The sequence below is a fragment of the Anopheles merus genome, chromosome 3L (assembly GCF_017562075.2).
Source record: "Anopheles merus strain MAF chromosome 3L, AmerM5.1, whole genome shotgun sequence".
In the NCBI taxonomy this organism is placed as follows: Eukaryota; Metazoa; Arthropoda; class Insecta; order Diptera; family Culicidae; genus Anopheles; species Anopheles merus.
This window is the reverse complement of record NC_054085.1, coordinates 9,975,827-9,991,919: the sequence shown is the minus strand read 5'-3', so window position 1 is coordinate 9,991,919 and position 16,093 is coordinate 9,975,827. Positions and strand designations below refer to the sequence as shown.

At 43.1% G+C, this 16,093-nt stretch overlaps 1 protein-coding gene across 1 annotated transcript; it reads left to right on the top strand.

Annotated features, from left to right (window-relative positions):
- The first annotated feature begins 616 nt into the window (after positions 1-616).
- Positions 617-13,552, top strand: LOC121598942 (protein O-mannosyl-transferase TMTC1-like). Its single transcript, XM_041926322.1, has 5 exons — positions 617-783; positions 879-1,136; positions 8,422-8,627; positions 8,969-9,104; positions 13,222-13,552. The coding sequence occupies exons 1-5, from the start codon at positions 617-619 to the stop codon at positions 13,550-13,552; spliced, it is 1,098 nt and encodes a 365-aa protein (XP_041782256.1).
- The last annotated feature ends 2,541 nt before the right edge of the window (positions 13,553-16,093 follow it).

Here is a 16,093-nt window from a genome sequence, read left to right as displayed (position 1 = left end):
TAATTGAACAGCTAAAGTCAAATCATTGTAAGAGTTCAATGAATTTTCGCATCATCACTAACAACAGCTCGTTATGACTGCATAATCGCCTGAGCAGTTCAGGAGCTAGAAGTTGGCTATTTCTAATTACCCTTTCAGGAGATTATATATTTAACCTAGCCAACAAATCCGGGTCGTCAATTTCTCTTAATAGTAGTTTTCCTGTCAATACCGATTTAGGTACTTCATGTCTATGGTCAAAAAATTGAAAACCTAACAACATGCAACGTGTACAATAGTCCAAAAGATTATTATTTTTAACAACTAGACTGATTTTAATTCTCGGAACGACTACCAGCCTTCAAGTACAAAGCGTCTAATAAACCACAGCGAGTTTTAAATTTAAAATAAACAAATTGCATCATCATCAGTAAATCAGTAAATTCTCAAATGCAAAGCATAAACATATTTACTGTTCCTTTTACATTATTTTTGTTCTATCTGTTATTTGATCTTCCTGCATCAATTGTCAACTCCCAAAAGCTACCAACGGTACCATCAAATAAGTACGGCTCATTAAGACAAAAGCCTTCCTTTAAATCCAATATTTTCTGTTCTCTTCTCTCTACCACTCAGCATGGGCTGCCTAATACTCGTCGTGTACGGTGCACAGCGACTCTGGGAACGCTTGGACGCCCGCCTGCGGAGACCGTTCCTGCTACTAACCATCGTGCTGCTGGCCGCAGGCTGTCTCAAAACCATCGCCCGGAACCAGGACTGGAGCTCGCGCGAAGCTTTACTGCGGTATGCAACTCAACTGCCTTTCTCACCCCTCTCAGGCGAACCCAAAAATCAATTAAACGCATCCAACCTGCTTCTCCGTCTTTCTTTTTCCGCAGGTCGGGTCTGAAAACGCTACCGCACAACGCCAAAATGCACTACAATTTCGGCAATTTCCTGCGGGACTCGTCCCGGCCCGAGCCGGCGATTGCTCATTATCGGGAGGCGCTGCGGCTGTGGCCGACGTACGCCAGTGCGCACAACAACATCGGCACGCTGATGCCGCAGTTCGCCACGGCCGAGTATCACTTCCGGGAGGCTATCAAATATGCATCCGAGCACATTAACGCGCACTACAATCTAGGCCAATTATATAGGTGAGTGATGGTGGTGGCAATGGTAGGTGGTCGTGACGACGCCGCCGCCACGAAGATCACTGGCGCGTGTTCCGGTGATCGATAGTTTCGCTGGACCGCGGTCTGCGGTCTCCGTCCGTCTGTCACACACTGACGTTGGCGTATGGAGTTGGCCGCTTTTCCATCCCCGCGATCCAAAAACCATTTTCCTGTTGTCGTTTTTTATTCCTATGTGTGTATGTTCTGTGCACTTTTCGCTCGTGTTTGCGTTCCCTGCGGAGGGTGACAGCGGGTGACAACGGCAACGACATCCAATTTGTCTCATTGTCCTCTGTTTGTGATGCATCTTGTCCTCGGTTCGGTTTCCGGCGCGGCCGAGTTTGACCGAGACAACGAGACGGGTACAGGAATTTAATTAGGGAATTGGGATTACGGAACATTAAATGTTATTTCTGCTGCTGCTTCTTTATCATTTGTTTCGGTTCGGTTCTGCAGCGACCGGAAATATTTTGTTGGGTTTGGAAAAGGCTACTTTTTTAAACCATTTCCAACACGATGACAGCATTTGATGCGAATGTTGGCAATGTTCCAGAAAATTGTTCTCTTTTGAGGATTCGCGGTAGTTTTCCCGTGTTTATCATGGACTAAAAACAAAATAATTAAAAAATCTTTACAAATAAATTTGTTTGGTTGAAAAATAAAGAACATTATCAATAATGTAAATGTGAAAACATTGAAGGTTTGTTAAGCTTTTTCAAGAAAGGTGAGTGCATGTTATTCTTACCGCTTACCACGTCAAGCGATTATGCTGAACTATTTTGTTTATGTTAATAGTTTCTATAGTTTTGAACATTGACTTTCTGGAAGGTCTTTTTATTATTTATCTATTTAACGTTTTTAACCTGTACTTTTATATCGTTATTACGTATTTGACATTAAATTTGTATTTTATGATTTAAAAATTGAGATTTTGATTTATTCTCACTTTTTAAAACCTTTTTATTTTACATTTTGAACTCCCTTGGTTTTCAAGATCAATTTAAATCAAGCAGCTCTATTCTCTTGATTCTAAAAGATCATGTAAAGGTTAATCACTTAGGCTGTCGCTTTTATTTCCCTTAAGAATGTGTGTCTCTTCCATTTCGATCAATGAGCAACCGACCGAGCGGGTACATGAAGAAGCCTCTGAGCGATGATTTCTGTGTGTATTTTTTACAATATTTTTCTCTTCAATCCAAATGCTGTCTTTTCCCCCTCTTATACTCTGTCACTCCTTTGCACAGTCAACTTTTCGTTCAATTTATAAGATTCAATTAATTTTCACCCGCTCGAACCGATTGCGCTCGTCGGATGCACCGTCGTCTGCCGCTCGAACGAGGGAAGAAAGCATTTTACTCTACTTAAACCATCCTCTTTCCCATGCAACCGGCCCACTCTAGCAGCGCTAACAAAACTGTAGCTGGCACTTAAAACCGTGTTTGGCAGCGACACAAGACCGGTGTTGTGTGCGCGCTACGACCCAGCACACAAGCGTTTGCGAAATAATAGTCGCGGCACTGGCGATGGTGGAAGGAACAAGCAACACGAAGAAGAAACAAAAAAGAAAACCACTAAGAAAGCTCTTTTCCCCCCCTCAGACCAGTGACTGGGGCTGTAATTGTGATGGAGAAAATTAAAAGCACGATCAACGGTGAAACGGGGAGCGGACGCGACCCCATCTGGGCAGGCTTTTCCGGGCTGATCCACCTTCGGCGCTTGCAACAGGGCACAGCGAGCTACGTTTTTCTCGGCGCTTCGTTCTTTAATTATACTTTAATCCTATCGTTTGCTTAAATCTCCTTCCCTTTGGCGCGCGGGTAAACACCGCTCACCAAGCGCCGTACCTCGTGTTTCTCTCGTGTGTGTGAATGCTCGGGGGCCGCGTTGTTCGCTACAAAATGTTGCGCTTTTCCAGCAGTTCACACTACACTATGGAAGGGAATGGTGGACACATTTTGTGGTTTGTGAAAAAATATAGCAAACTGTCTTCTGTATATATATAGCAAACTTTCCAATCAATTGTGCAAACTCTAATCGAAGCCTTGTTGACAAAATTTAAACACTTTATGTGAAATAAAACCCATCACATCGGTTTTGTCCCATGTCCCATTCGCGAGACATTGTGCAGCAACCTTTGTTTAGCAGCGTCTTGTAGGGATGCAAGAGCGCTCTAAGTGAAAGAAAATTCCCCTCCGTCTCTCGGCTTAGAAACAGCAGCCTCTCTTCGTTGTAGCTATTTTAGTCACGGTGTCACCCATACTTCCAGCAATTCTTCCTCCGGGGATCAACCGCTACTGCACGCGTGACTAGGCTGGCGTAAGGCGAACTCGTTTCTCCAGATGCGGGCGTACTTACCTACACGCGTCTTATCGCGATCACGATGAGACCACTTGTGAGCCCCGGGCCACACTGTAGCACGAATCGAAAGACGACGAGCCCACATCTTACCCGCCCTGCGCCATGGGAGCAGGTGTTCTGCTACTTAAAAGATTAGTACCGGCTTAGAAATTATAATTGCTCCCTGGGCGTGTTTGCATTAACGTGCTCGAAGCCCTTTCGCTGTGCCACTGTTTCACACGTGCCCTTAGATTGTTCTTCGCCGTAACCTAAATCGTATCATCGGATGGTGCGTTCTTGCCCCTTGCTAGGCGTCTCTGTGTGTGTATATTAGCGATACGATACAAACCTCCCATTCCGACGGGAAACACTCAGTACCGACGCTATTTCCGTGTTCCGTATCCGTCGGCTGTTCCTTTGCCAGTCATTCCCCATGCCGAGGAGGGTCATGGCGTGCACATGATTCAAGAAACTGACACTTTTATGCACTCGGTGAAGTGGGTGCTATTTACCACGTCGAAACATAATGAAACGGGCTGCCAGCGTGTAATCTTCTGGTGTGTGTGACGGTGTTTGCTGCCGTTGCAACCGGAGATGCAACCACTTGTGGGTTGCAAGTTGAGGCCACAGTATCCTGTGCGACTGTGTCCCGCAAGGATAAACTCACCGTGGTGAGAGTGAAGTGAGTGCTGTCTTTCACGAAGATTACCACCGCTAAAGGGTGTGTAAATGTCGAATCTATTATTTTAAGCTTGGTTACACCGGAAGCAAACGACCCGCAAGCATGGCTTGCTGGTGCAATGAAATGGGTTGAGAAAAAGTGTTTAAAAGTTCCCGGAAAGTTTCCAGTCAATGGTCGAATGGTAACGTGATAAGCTGGTGTTTGACCAATCATGAAAGCATTGTTCAACTTTGTTCGATATTCTCCGTTGAGCAACCACAAAAGACAATTGCTGTACGAAACTTACTTTTACCAATTGGCAGTAAGCTATGTCTTTATAATTACCATTTCGAAAAACTCATAAAAAATAATCATGAAATATTCACTCATGTAAAGCCCAGGTGTTCAGCTCCTTTGAAATTAAACTTGAAATTGTAGGCTTTTCTGATATGTTTCATTAAATAATAATTTAAATATGGCTTATCGCATTCAAAAATAAAGGACTTTCAATCCCCCTTCTATTGAGTGTATTAACCATGTAAATATCATTTATTAAATACACCTTGTGATTCCCCACTTTTTCACATTGGAAAACTAACTGTCATAACTTATTATTTCAATCTTATAATACATAATAATTATCAAATAATACGATTGCACTCTCGTTCAACTTTTTCTTGTTCGTGATGATAAGATAGATAATTATCATAGGATAGATATATTAAAATGTTCTTCTTAAAAATTCATTTCCGTGTTTTTATTTGTAAAATTTTCCTTTTTTCTCCTTACTTTTTGTTACTTGCCTTAAATTTTCTATCTATACTGTTTTGGCTTCGTAACGCTAACGTATCTTGTTGTGTAATTTTATTTCTAGTTATTTCTTTAATACTTTACTCTCTACCTTTTCATTTATCCAATAAAAATTAATATTTTTATTAAATATTTCTCAAACACATTAAAACACATAAACGACCAACATATTTAGGAGAGAGTGTTATCACCGACAAACCGACGTGACACTTCGAACAAAATGAGCTTCAAAAGTTGTCTCCTTATTTGAAATGAAAATACGTTAAACACTAGCGCCATCTCTATAATGATTCGCTTACTACACTGACACAGAGAAGAAACTGCTAAATCTCTTTTTGTTTTTCTTCGCAAATTGCAATGCGTATTATTTTATGCACTTCTCACATCTTTTGCATTGATTTAGAAACTTATAAATGATTTTCCTGTGTGTTTTGTCTAATAATTCTCACAAAATCTTGCCTCACACTTCCTTCGCAATTTGTATTTAGAAAAGTTGTTAACATCGAAGCAGCAGTGAACAGAGTTTACTTTGACAGAAGTGTTCGCCTCACTGGTAAATGACAGTACTTTCGTGTGGGACACTTTTGTAACGCCAGTGTCACGTCGGTTTGTCGGTGGTGTTATAGCAGCATTAAACGGTCAATCAAATGATTTATTTGCTGTATGCGACATATAAAGCAAAGAATCAATCTTTTTTTAATTGAGAGCTACAGTTGATTCTCTCTTAGCTGTAGTCCCTTCAAGATGAATTGTTTATTTAAGATGAACACTCCTGTCATTTTCAAGATGAATGTCTCTCTGAGGCGAATATTCACTAGCTTGCCGATGCAATTTGACAGCCTAAATTCTCAAAGATGAATTTTGAAAGATGGTTCACTAAATATTGGTCCAATTGGAATTTGGTGCAATTGGAACGACGAAAATAGGTTCGTCGCTACCGAAATACATGAAAGAACAGGTCGAGACGTTTAGAACAAATTGACAGAATGCCATGGGCAAATTTGAAAAGTTAAATTAAACATTTTTTATTACTATGAAGCGAATGGCAGTGTTTTTTGGTGTTTTGGGTTGAATTTTTGGTGCTGATTGCAAACATTCTGTGTGCTATAGCTGATTTTATTCAAAGATCTCTTTTATCATTCGTCACCGGGGTATAAGCAAAGGACGATATGCATATTGTTCCAGTGTTTAATTGAAAGTAAATAGAAATGAAAAATAGTATCAATGTTTCTGTATACAGTAAATATGTCCATATTTCCCTGTTAATTATTAGCCGTTTGTGTTTGTAAACACTTTTTCATCAAACTGTCAAAAGCAAGCTGAAAATAGTAACCTAGCAATGGTCTTTGCATCGACCTGTTCTCATATTAGGCAAGATGTTCTTCCTACTTGATTGTTGGGAAGATTTTTATACCAGATAGCACACGAAAAACATGAACTGTGCGACCCGACCACATTCATTTTTATCGTGGGAAATCCGCGAGGTTTTGAACTGCGGCTTTTCAGCAGATTGGTGTATACGTGCATATAACTATCCTGAAAACCTTGGAGTGGTTTACCCATATTCTGAATTTTTGGCAGTGAACAACTAAACTGTCAGAAAAAGCACCATTCACTCTTAAAATAATAATATATTACACAAGATTTTTTTTGTAACTTCGGCAACACAAATCCACAGCCCGCAAACTCCAACGTGCTGTGGACCATAATTTTAAAATGAACATTATTGCTAGACCACCAATGAACTGCAACATTGTCCTGAGTTTAAAAAAAATAAATAAAACAAAACCAAAATGTCCCGTTCACTTTAAAGCCAACAACGGATTATGCAAATGGCATGCAAATGCCTTGAACCGTGGAAAATTCATCGAAAATCAAAACAAACCCCCAACCCCGCCGCGCCCCTCCGCTGCATCCACCAAAAACAAAACTTTAAAATTAAAATTCATGTCAGTCCAACACAATCGGGCGGGAGTGGTCGCGAGCCGGGCAAGTGTTGTCATCACCAAATTAACCCAACTCGTTTAACTCAGGGCCGTGACGTGAAAGCGCCGGCAACAGTTGCAACCCGTCGTCGCATGTAACGCAAGAGCAAAAGAAAACGAGAGGGTCTGAAAGAGAAAGGTTGAAAAAAAAACTTCATTTCAAAGCTCGTACCAAAGCAAGCCAGCGAGCAAACTGTCTTTCGCGCGAATACGCGCGCCTCCACGTACAACGGCTTTTTCTGTTGCCCGTGGTGGTCGTCATTTGACATTTCACGAGCGGAAAAGTGTTGGTCGTGCAGCGAGCGCTAGTTTTGACGGGTTGAGGGGAAGGTAGGGGAAAGCGGTACACAGTTGTAAGCACTATTGCCCCTGGGTGGAATGCTTCTTGCGCGCATTGCGTGAAACGAACGCCTTCAAACAGCGTCGTTCAAACAGCGTGGTGTGAACTTTAGCGAAAGCTCGTCCAGTGCGGTGTAGGGAAATGTCAACCTTCTCTCCTTCTCCTGGTGGGGTGGGAATGTTTTTGTGTGAGTGTGTTCGTGGCGGCGCTTGTCATCAAAATTAACGACAAGATGACAGAGCTGACAAAACAGCACAACTGGTGTAGACAAAACCGCCGCTCGAAGGAAAAGCCAGACGGGGGAAAACACGTCGAACAGCTTACATCATCATTTTCATGATAATGATCGTGACCATTATTGGCTTTCCGACCGAACGAACCAACGCCCGTGTGCACGCGCTGCCCGCCGCTCGAAACGTTCGGTTGGACGGATAGAATCTTCCGTCCACTTTCTCCCCGCCATCCAATTGGAAAACGTTGATGATGGCGAGTTGATTGTAAATAGTGAACTGGCTGCAAAAGGAAATAAAAGCACGCCGCACGGCATGAACGTGCTTTCGGAGTCGATTTCCCCGCCGTCTTCTTTTCCCATTTATTTACGTGAAAATTTGTAGCTGTGGTCCGGTGGGTTTGGTTCCGATTTTATCCCGCGGCAGCGGCTACACCAGCGTCCGCCAAATGGTGAAGTGAAGCAGTTAAAAGGATACAAACTCGAATATAGCTTCCTACTCACATACACACACACACACACACACAAGACACACCCATAAAGACTAGTACCTTTAGATGAAAAGGATTATAAAATATTCATCCACTTCAACTCGTCGAACGCGTAAAGATGGAACTTGTTACGACTCTTTGCCTCACTTTCTCTGCTTCTCACTGAAAAGAGCAAAGCAGAAAAACAGACGGATGTTTTGCTTGTAATTTGGCTCTTTGCCATTAGCGGTACGACCTACCAGGACGGTCCTACCGCCCGCCCGGCTCGGCGTCGCTCGCTGAAAGGTCTTTCGTTTCCGATTTTTACTACTCGCACACTGTCTGAGTGAACAACCGATCCAAAACGATACACAGTGCTTGCCATTTCTAATCAATTTCATCTCATCATTCCACCTTCTTTCTCTTTCCGCACAGAAAATCGAATCGTACGAGCGACGCGATCCGGATGCTGGAGCGCTGCATTCAGCTGGAACCGCTCTTTACCGCGGCTTACCTGGAGCTGGTGAAGCTGTACGGTGGGCAGCCGGCAGCTGCCGGTCGGCTGCTGGCCCGCGTCGTCCGCCTCAACCCGTACAATGCGGACCTGCGCCGGCAGTACGGCGACTGGCTGATGGAGCAAAGTACGTGTAAATTATTTATCCCTGTTCGGTCTGTCCCCCATCCAACGCGCTCGTTCGTTATTTGTTCGGCCCGTTCCGTACTGCTGTGGAGCCCATTTTATTGACGGTATTTTTCCTCCTTTTCCCTTTGTTGTGTGCTGTGCTGTGGATGGGACATGATCGATTGCATTAGCACACGACCGAAACCACCCATTCCTTCCCGCTTGGGGCTAGCCCCTTCGTTAGCCTTTCTTTGCTTTTTTTTATTCTTTCGCTTCGGTTTCTAATTTTTGTCTCCTTTTCTTTGTTGCATTTTCTCACTGTGTGTCTCTCTCTCTCTCCACCTCTTCACGCTGAGACAGACATGCTGCTGGAAGCGTTCAAACAATACCAGGAAGGGATCAAAATAATGGAAACTCATCAATTATCCGTGATTGGTGCCTGTCGCTGTCTACGCAAAATGGGACAACAGTCGCGATTACATCAAATGGTGCTGAGGTAAGTGTGATATGTTAACAGCCCGCACATCCCTTGCCTTGGGGAAACGGTTCACGAATGGGTTCGATGGTGCGATGAAGATATGCTTTCATTGCGAATGCTCGGCCCATGCCGGAACATTAATCAATTCGTTCCGGTCGGGTGGCGTTCTTTCCTCGAGCGGAATGTGTCGAGGGCGATCGTTCGATATGGATGGGGTGGGGCCCGGGTCGGGTCGAAGCTCGGTTAAATGGTACGATAATTTTGATTGTAAAACAAATCCCACAGCAAGATGCTAAACAGTGGGTGGTGCGGATTGCATCTCTACGGTGGGAAGGCCTTGTTTGAGCATTGCTAAATAGGCTGGAAACAAGATGCTGGGCTGGGGGCACGCGTGAATATGGTTGGGGTGATAGATATGTTGTACTGATAAGCCCCTTTGATAGAATACTACTTTAAATTTATTTATAGATCTGTGAGAAATACATAACTGCGGTTTAAAGATTTACTTTCAACTGTGATGTTTCAATTTCATGTTTCATGTTTCAAACATTCTGACTGAGGTCTCGAATTGATGTTTTGAATCGATTATATGTGCTTTCAGATCATTTGATTTCAACACTTAATGGTGAAATGCAGGGCTTTCCAGGGGTTCTCATAGTTTTGGGACACTTCCTTGACTCTTTTTTATGGTAAGTAATACCATTTGTTGGAAATTGGACTACATGGCACTCTTGTAGGACAGGACTCTTCTTCGAAATTCCAATTGGATTTGTCAAAACAAGGGTGCTACAGAGTACAATTCTCGTTACATTAAGTTCATTCCACGGAAGAAGGAGCCGATTAAGTGTCTCATAGCTATGAAAACTCCTGAAAACCCCTGTAAAGGAGTTTTCAGATTCTACTGAACCATTCCAAAACTTTCCAACAAACATCGTTTTGGAAAAAAATTTGTTAGGCTCTTCAGCTAAACCTCAAGACTTAAGAGTTATCTAGGAATAATGATTCCAACAGATAATGTAAAATACCTTTCAATTGATTGGAATCAAACCTTCAAGGATGGTAGGAACATACACAAAAAAAGAACAAAACAAAACAAAAAACTGAACAAGGAAAATAATGTTGAAAGTCCAGCCATGATTGTGAGGTTTCAATAGGAAATAAAGTGTCAGTGGCTCAGTTGCATATTCTCTTTAACATATTTATACAATAGATTCTTGAAGATCTAACTGAAGCACACCACGGACCTTAAACATTTAGAGCGTTTTGGTAGTTGTTACTTGTTATCTTGTCAAAGAAGAGAAAAATCTATAACCATCAATCGCTAATTGAACTCTTTTGAAAATAGTTCAATGGTGTATTAAAATGTATTTTAATAGAAATCAAAGCTCACGATAAAAAAAGATATTTCGTTGATTCGACTTTGTTGATTGGAAAAACTGTCAAGATATGGTGTTAACGATGCTTTAGCTCAATGATTGTCAAGCTACCAGAAATTACAATATGCCGACAATTTTCAAGATTTTAATGCCTGTTTCCTATACTGATGACTGCTTGAGACTTCAGAATTCTCTGTATAGCTTCACTACTAACACTACACTACTTAGTTTGCACCAAATCGTTTGAGTGTCAACGTCTACAAATGCTCAGTGATTACGTTAACGAGAAGAAGATTTCCAATACTGGACAACTATAAAATCGCAGAAAATTTAGCTCCCAGAACTAACTCTGTGTGCAATTAGACAGCAGGTTAACGTTTCAAGATCATTACGAGCTCTGCATTTCTAAAACGAAACCGCTTATTAAGTTTCATTTTTCGTAATGGTAGAGCTTTCAAAGACCCGTTCAGCCTCAAATCATTGTATTATGCTATCGTGCATCAAATCGTTGAGTTTGCGAGTGCTTTATGGACTCCTACACCGCAGTACATTATAGCTAGAATAGAAACAATTCAAAGAATTGCCTGGATCCCACGATTGTACTTAACCCTCCTTACCGCCCTAGGTGCCTCTTTTTCGTACTGGAGTCTCTCCAATATAAACAAATGACGGCACAGTGTGTATTTTTATATCAAATACTTAGTGGATCTATTGACGCTTTGTCCATTCTTGATTATGTTAACTTTCGTACACCTAATCGAATCGACACCAAAGTCAAGATGGACAAAGTTTGGCTCAAATGACCCTAATTCAAAATTGATTAATTTTGACTATTCCTCTACAAATTGCGCTGTGATTAATAAATAAATAAATGATGACGATCAAACCTGAATAAGCTCCATAGAACCTCAGTTGTCTTTTCATCTCACTGCGTAAAATCAGAGCAAGCCAAAAAGAAGAATGCTTCCAAGAACCAGAAAACCTCTTTTGGCACAACATCATTGGCACTAAGTGCGAACTTTGCCGAGCTCGATATCATCCTAGTTATCATTCATACCGGATAATGATGCTTTCTTTTTCACAAAATTAATCAAAAACAGTAGAATGATCCAAACAGGATTCAGTTTGCACCAATCACCTGCATAGCTTGAAGCTGTTTTGAGATTAAATAACGAGGCACGTGGCTCTAAGTTGTGTTGAAAAGCCATAAAAAAGAATAAGTAAGCCCTCGTTCACAACACCCTTCACTACAGCATGATTGCACCGCTAGCGACCGTTCCTGCACCACACAATTGCAAACTTATTTTAGTTACAGCATCAAGTAGCTCTCACAGCATAAAATAGAGTAAGCATGGCCCGCAGGGCAGGTGTAATTTATAATTCATTTTCTTCACTAGCGGAGATGACATTCTTGATCCCAGGGTGACACTACGATATTCTGCAAACGGCGCCGGCAACAACGACGCTGCTGGCGACGAGTCGACCGATCCAAAGCTTCCGCACGAGCTAGGCGGTTTTGCCTGTCGGATTCGCACTTCGTCGCATTTCCATTCCGGCTGCGTAACACACTGCTCTGCCGAACAGCCAGCCAGCCAGTCAGCCAGTGCCGAAATCCATTGGACGGGTTGGCACTGGTTTGGCGGTGGGCCGAAAAGCCGAGCCCGACAAGGTTTTTGAGAGGGGCAAAAAGGGATTTTCAGAAGTGGTTTTGTACTCTTGAGCCAGCGTTCCAAACCAGTGCCTCTGCATCTTACTGGGGGCGGGGGGGGGGGATGTAGATCCCGGGACAAAAGGGGTGGAATTTACGAGCCAACCGGTTTTTGTGCGGAAGCAGTGAAAATCCGGTTCCATTCAACTGAGCTTTCTATTCGTATTCCGGGCGGGCTGAACCTTCAGCAATAGCTACACAACGATAGAAGCTGAGTAAATGGTGGATTGGAGAAGAAAAGGGGAACGAAATAGAGTGTGCCATTGCTAACGGGTAGCTGATTTTATGCTTTACCACCCAGCGCCAGCTCCCTCGCCCACTGTGTTCCCTTCGCTTGCCTTCGTCAAACAAATAGAAATAAAAGCGTACGAAGTACGAAGATGGGAGAAACGAATCAACTCGTAACTGCAACCTACCCCATTGCACAATCTCCCCTAGCCCTCACAGCCTCTTTCTTTGCTCTTACTAACCGAAAAATGCGATCCGCGTGCGTCTATAAATCTTTTTCAGATGGCAATTTATAGTTCGCTTATCGAACGGCGGCATTCCGATACAGAACGATATCTATCTCCGTGATTGGAGCATAAAGCACGAGCTTCGCAACCGGGCGATGATATACGACAGTGGCAGTAGTAGTAGTGGAAGCAGCGGTGGAAGTGGCAGCACCAGCAGCAGCAGCAGCAGCAGCACTAACACCGGCACCGGCAGCACTATTGTGAATGGCGACAGTGGGCCCACCACGAGGGAAGACACCGGAAGCATAAAAGATTGCGTAAGTGATTTTCTCGGACCGAATGAAGCAGGAAGTAGGAGCGACCGCGTAGAGGCGTGATTTTGATGGATTCTGTACGATTGCTGGCGTGTTTGTTTCGTCGCGTTGCGTTGCAACTTTACTTCGGATGGAGACGCCTGGTGTTTTGTGTGCTCTTCCCATGAACAACCAGGCGTCTCCATTAGAAATGTATTTTTGATTGTGAAATAAAAAAAAGTATTTCAAATCAGTTTTTTTTTCTTGTTTCACTATTTTTTCACAGTCCAAAATAAACTGCAGAAAGCAGACGGACCCACGGCCCCCGGCGGAACCGGCCGAAATAAGCATACGAATACTGCGCACGCCACACTGCAACCGGTCGGAGCACATTCCCAGCTCGCTGAAGGCCTGCAAACTGGCAGCAGCATCGGCGTCCCCACCGCTGCCCACAGTGCGGCACCGGAACCGCCATCCACCCACAACGGTAAGGGCAGTGGGAAAACGAAAAAAATGGTCCAAATCACGGCACAAACCGAAACGGCAGCAGCCCTCCGGTACGACCGCCCTCGATCCGAACGGTGCCCCGCTAGCTGCCCCGCTGCTCGTGTCCAACCTGCTCGACAAGCTGTAACGGACCGTTTGGGCGGTGGATGAAGGGGAGAAATGCAAAGCGGCCCACGGCGGGTCGAGCCTCGATGTACGATGATCGATAGTGATGATTTTATTTCCCCCGGCCTGGACGAGAGAAAGATGGGGCAAAACCAGGGGGATTGAACTGATTTCGACAAGCAATGGCACAAAATTCGCACACAGCAACAATGAAGATGTGCACCGTGAAGGGCATGATAAATCGTATTACATTACTGGCTCGTAACGAAGGCAGGGAGTTAGAGAGACACGGAAAGGAGAAAAAAAACATAACCCCACTCGCAGCAGTACTATCCCTCGGTCCCCGTAGCTATCAAATCCGAGACAGCAACAGTATTGTCGGCGATATTTAGTTGGCTGCAAGTTGTAAGTAGTCTAACCTTCTAACACGCCTGTGCTTAATGCCGCTCGCGTAGCAGCTGTACATTTTCGGTAGCACTTCGGTGGCGGACGGGAAAGCGAACGATTGAAAGCAACAGCAACAAAAAACACCCCGTATATCCTCTCTGTGTATGTGTATATAATCGCACCGCCCAACCAACTACTGCAAGAGGTAAGTGAGTGAGATGCTAGTGATTAGTAGAGCAGACAGCAGAAGCAAAATAACGAAACAAAACCACACGAAGCGTACAATCGTGTGGAAGCGATAGCGAAACCGAGCTGCATAGCAGTGGGAAGGCAATAGGACGACGACGTTGATTTTGAACGGTGGCAGCTCCTGTGTTGCCAGCTCACCCGTTTGTCGGTGCAGTGTAAAAAGCTTAGAAATAAGACTGTAGTGATGGCCAGAACCAGCACCAGGGGGGAGAATGGGAGGGAAAAATTCTATACAAAGTGTATTTGGCTGGAATGGCTTCTTTTGATATGTGTCTCTCTAACAAGCTCAAATGGTTTCGAACGGTGTGGGATGAGCGACTGAGTGAATTGCATTACGGATAGCGTCAAAAAGTCTCACAAATGCGTTGTTTTTTTTTTACAATTGACAGCCAAAGAGCTTCGTTTTGACAGTAGGGTTATGTTTAATTCAACATTTTATTTGCATGACTAAGTCTCAAAATTAACGAACTGTAAATAAACCACTCAAACCTTTCATGCAAACGTTCTGTTCAGCAGCGCAGAAAAGGTGTCAACCTATCTGGCTGTCATTTATTTATTTTTGTTTAATGCTTTGCTGTGTGCCTGCATCACAGCAAACCGTGCAAAGGGAATAACGAATTTAAAAAAAAAACGAACGCGTCGCCTGAAGCAACCGCACCCACACTGCAACGAACCGCAATAAAGACCAGCCAAGAGATTTATGCAAAAAAAACAAAAAAAAAGCGAACCAAACAATGGCCAAATCATACGCTAGCTATCCCATTTCCGTTTCAGAGCTTGATTGAGGGCGGGTGCGAGCTTTTAGGATGTTAGTGCAGCGAGCAGTGAAACAGGTTGAAATCAATTAAAACGTGACTCAAGTATAGGGTGTAGAAGTGACGCGCGAAAAGCACTGTGGGAAAGTAATGAGCATGAAAGAGACAACAATGCGAAAAAAACAACGCACACTGCAATCTGTAACAACTACTGTAGCTGTAAATCGACTCTATTACTGGATGGACTCAATGAAGCGTAGGGAAGTGATGTGTAAATGAAGATAAAACATAATAAAAAACACCCAAGGCCCATCAGGCAATACGGATGCTTTGATGAGGGACGTTTTTGAAAGCGCAAATAATGAACAAAAGCGTCCCCATTTCCTAAAAGCCACCATGGAGTATCGAACAGAATTGGGAATTGATTGGCAACTGTGAAATTGAACAGAGGAAAAACGCAATGAGGGTATAAACATGAAGTAAAAAAAGTGGTGACAACACATGGTATGGGAAACAATATTGTAAAACCGCTAACGCGATCAAACGATCAATAATAAAACAGCATTTTTAAATAAAATTTTCACAAAAATCATAAACCCCCTTTATGTGTTTTTTTTGTTTAGGAAGGACTCGTTCGAGTGCTCGTTTGTAGTAGGTTTATTGTCAATTGTTTTTTCCCCTTTTTTATTGCAATTTTTACATTGACAGCATGAAAATAAAAAAAACCCAGAAAGAAAAAACAATCATCGTTGATTTCCTGCGGCGCACTGTCACGGTTTATGTGCATTTTGTATGTCATTTCAACCAGCTGCACTGTTACTGATTGACGAATACACTTTATCGACAGCCTGGTTCGTGGGAAACAAAAACCATCAAGTGACTGGGTGCTGCAGTAGAGCGCAATTGAAATAGCTCCAACCAGCGGTCATCTGTACGATGAAGTGCAATCGGGCATGCGGGATATAATTGGAACGTGGTGAAGTATGATTTTCAGATCGGACCAAAATGTCAAGTATTTTTCTAGGAAGGGGGTAAAGGATTTGATTATCATTCTTGGTAGCTAAGGTATAAATTCCAACATACAGAGAGAACTGTCACATTTATTTGAAGGTATGTCACTAACACGAACTCAGTTTCATATTTCGAGAAATTCATCAACATTTAAATGGATA

What these genes read in the sequence shown, in the direction of transcription:
- LOC121598942 (XM_041926322.1), top strand. Translation starts at nt 617, where the DNA reads ATGGGCTGCCTAATACTCGTCGTGTACGGTGCACAGCGACTCTGGGAA. An exon ending in TCGCGCGAAGCTTTACTGCG is followed by an intron (nt 784 to 878) that starts GTATGCAACTCA and finishes CTTTTTCCGCAG; the next exon opens with GTCGGGTCTGAAAACGCTAC. An exon ending in CGACTGGCTGATGGAGCAAA is followed by an intron (nt 8,628 to 8,968) that starts GTACGTGTAAAT and finishes ACGCTGAGACAG; the next exon opens with ACATGCTGCTGGAAGCGTTC.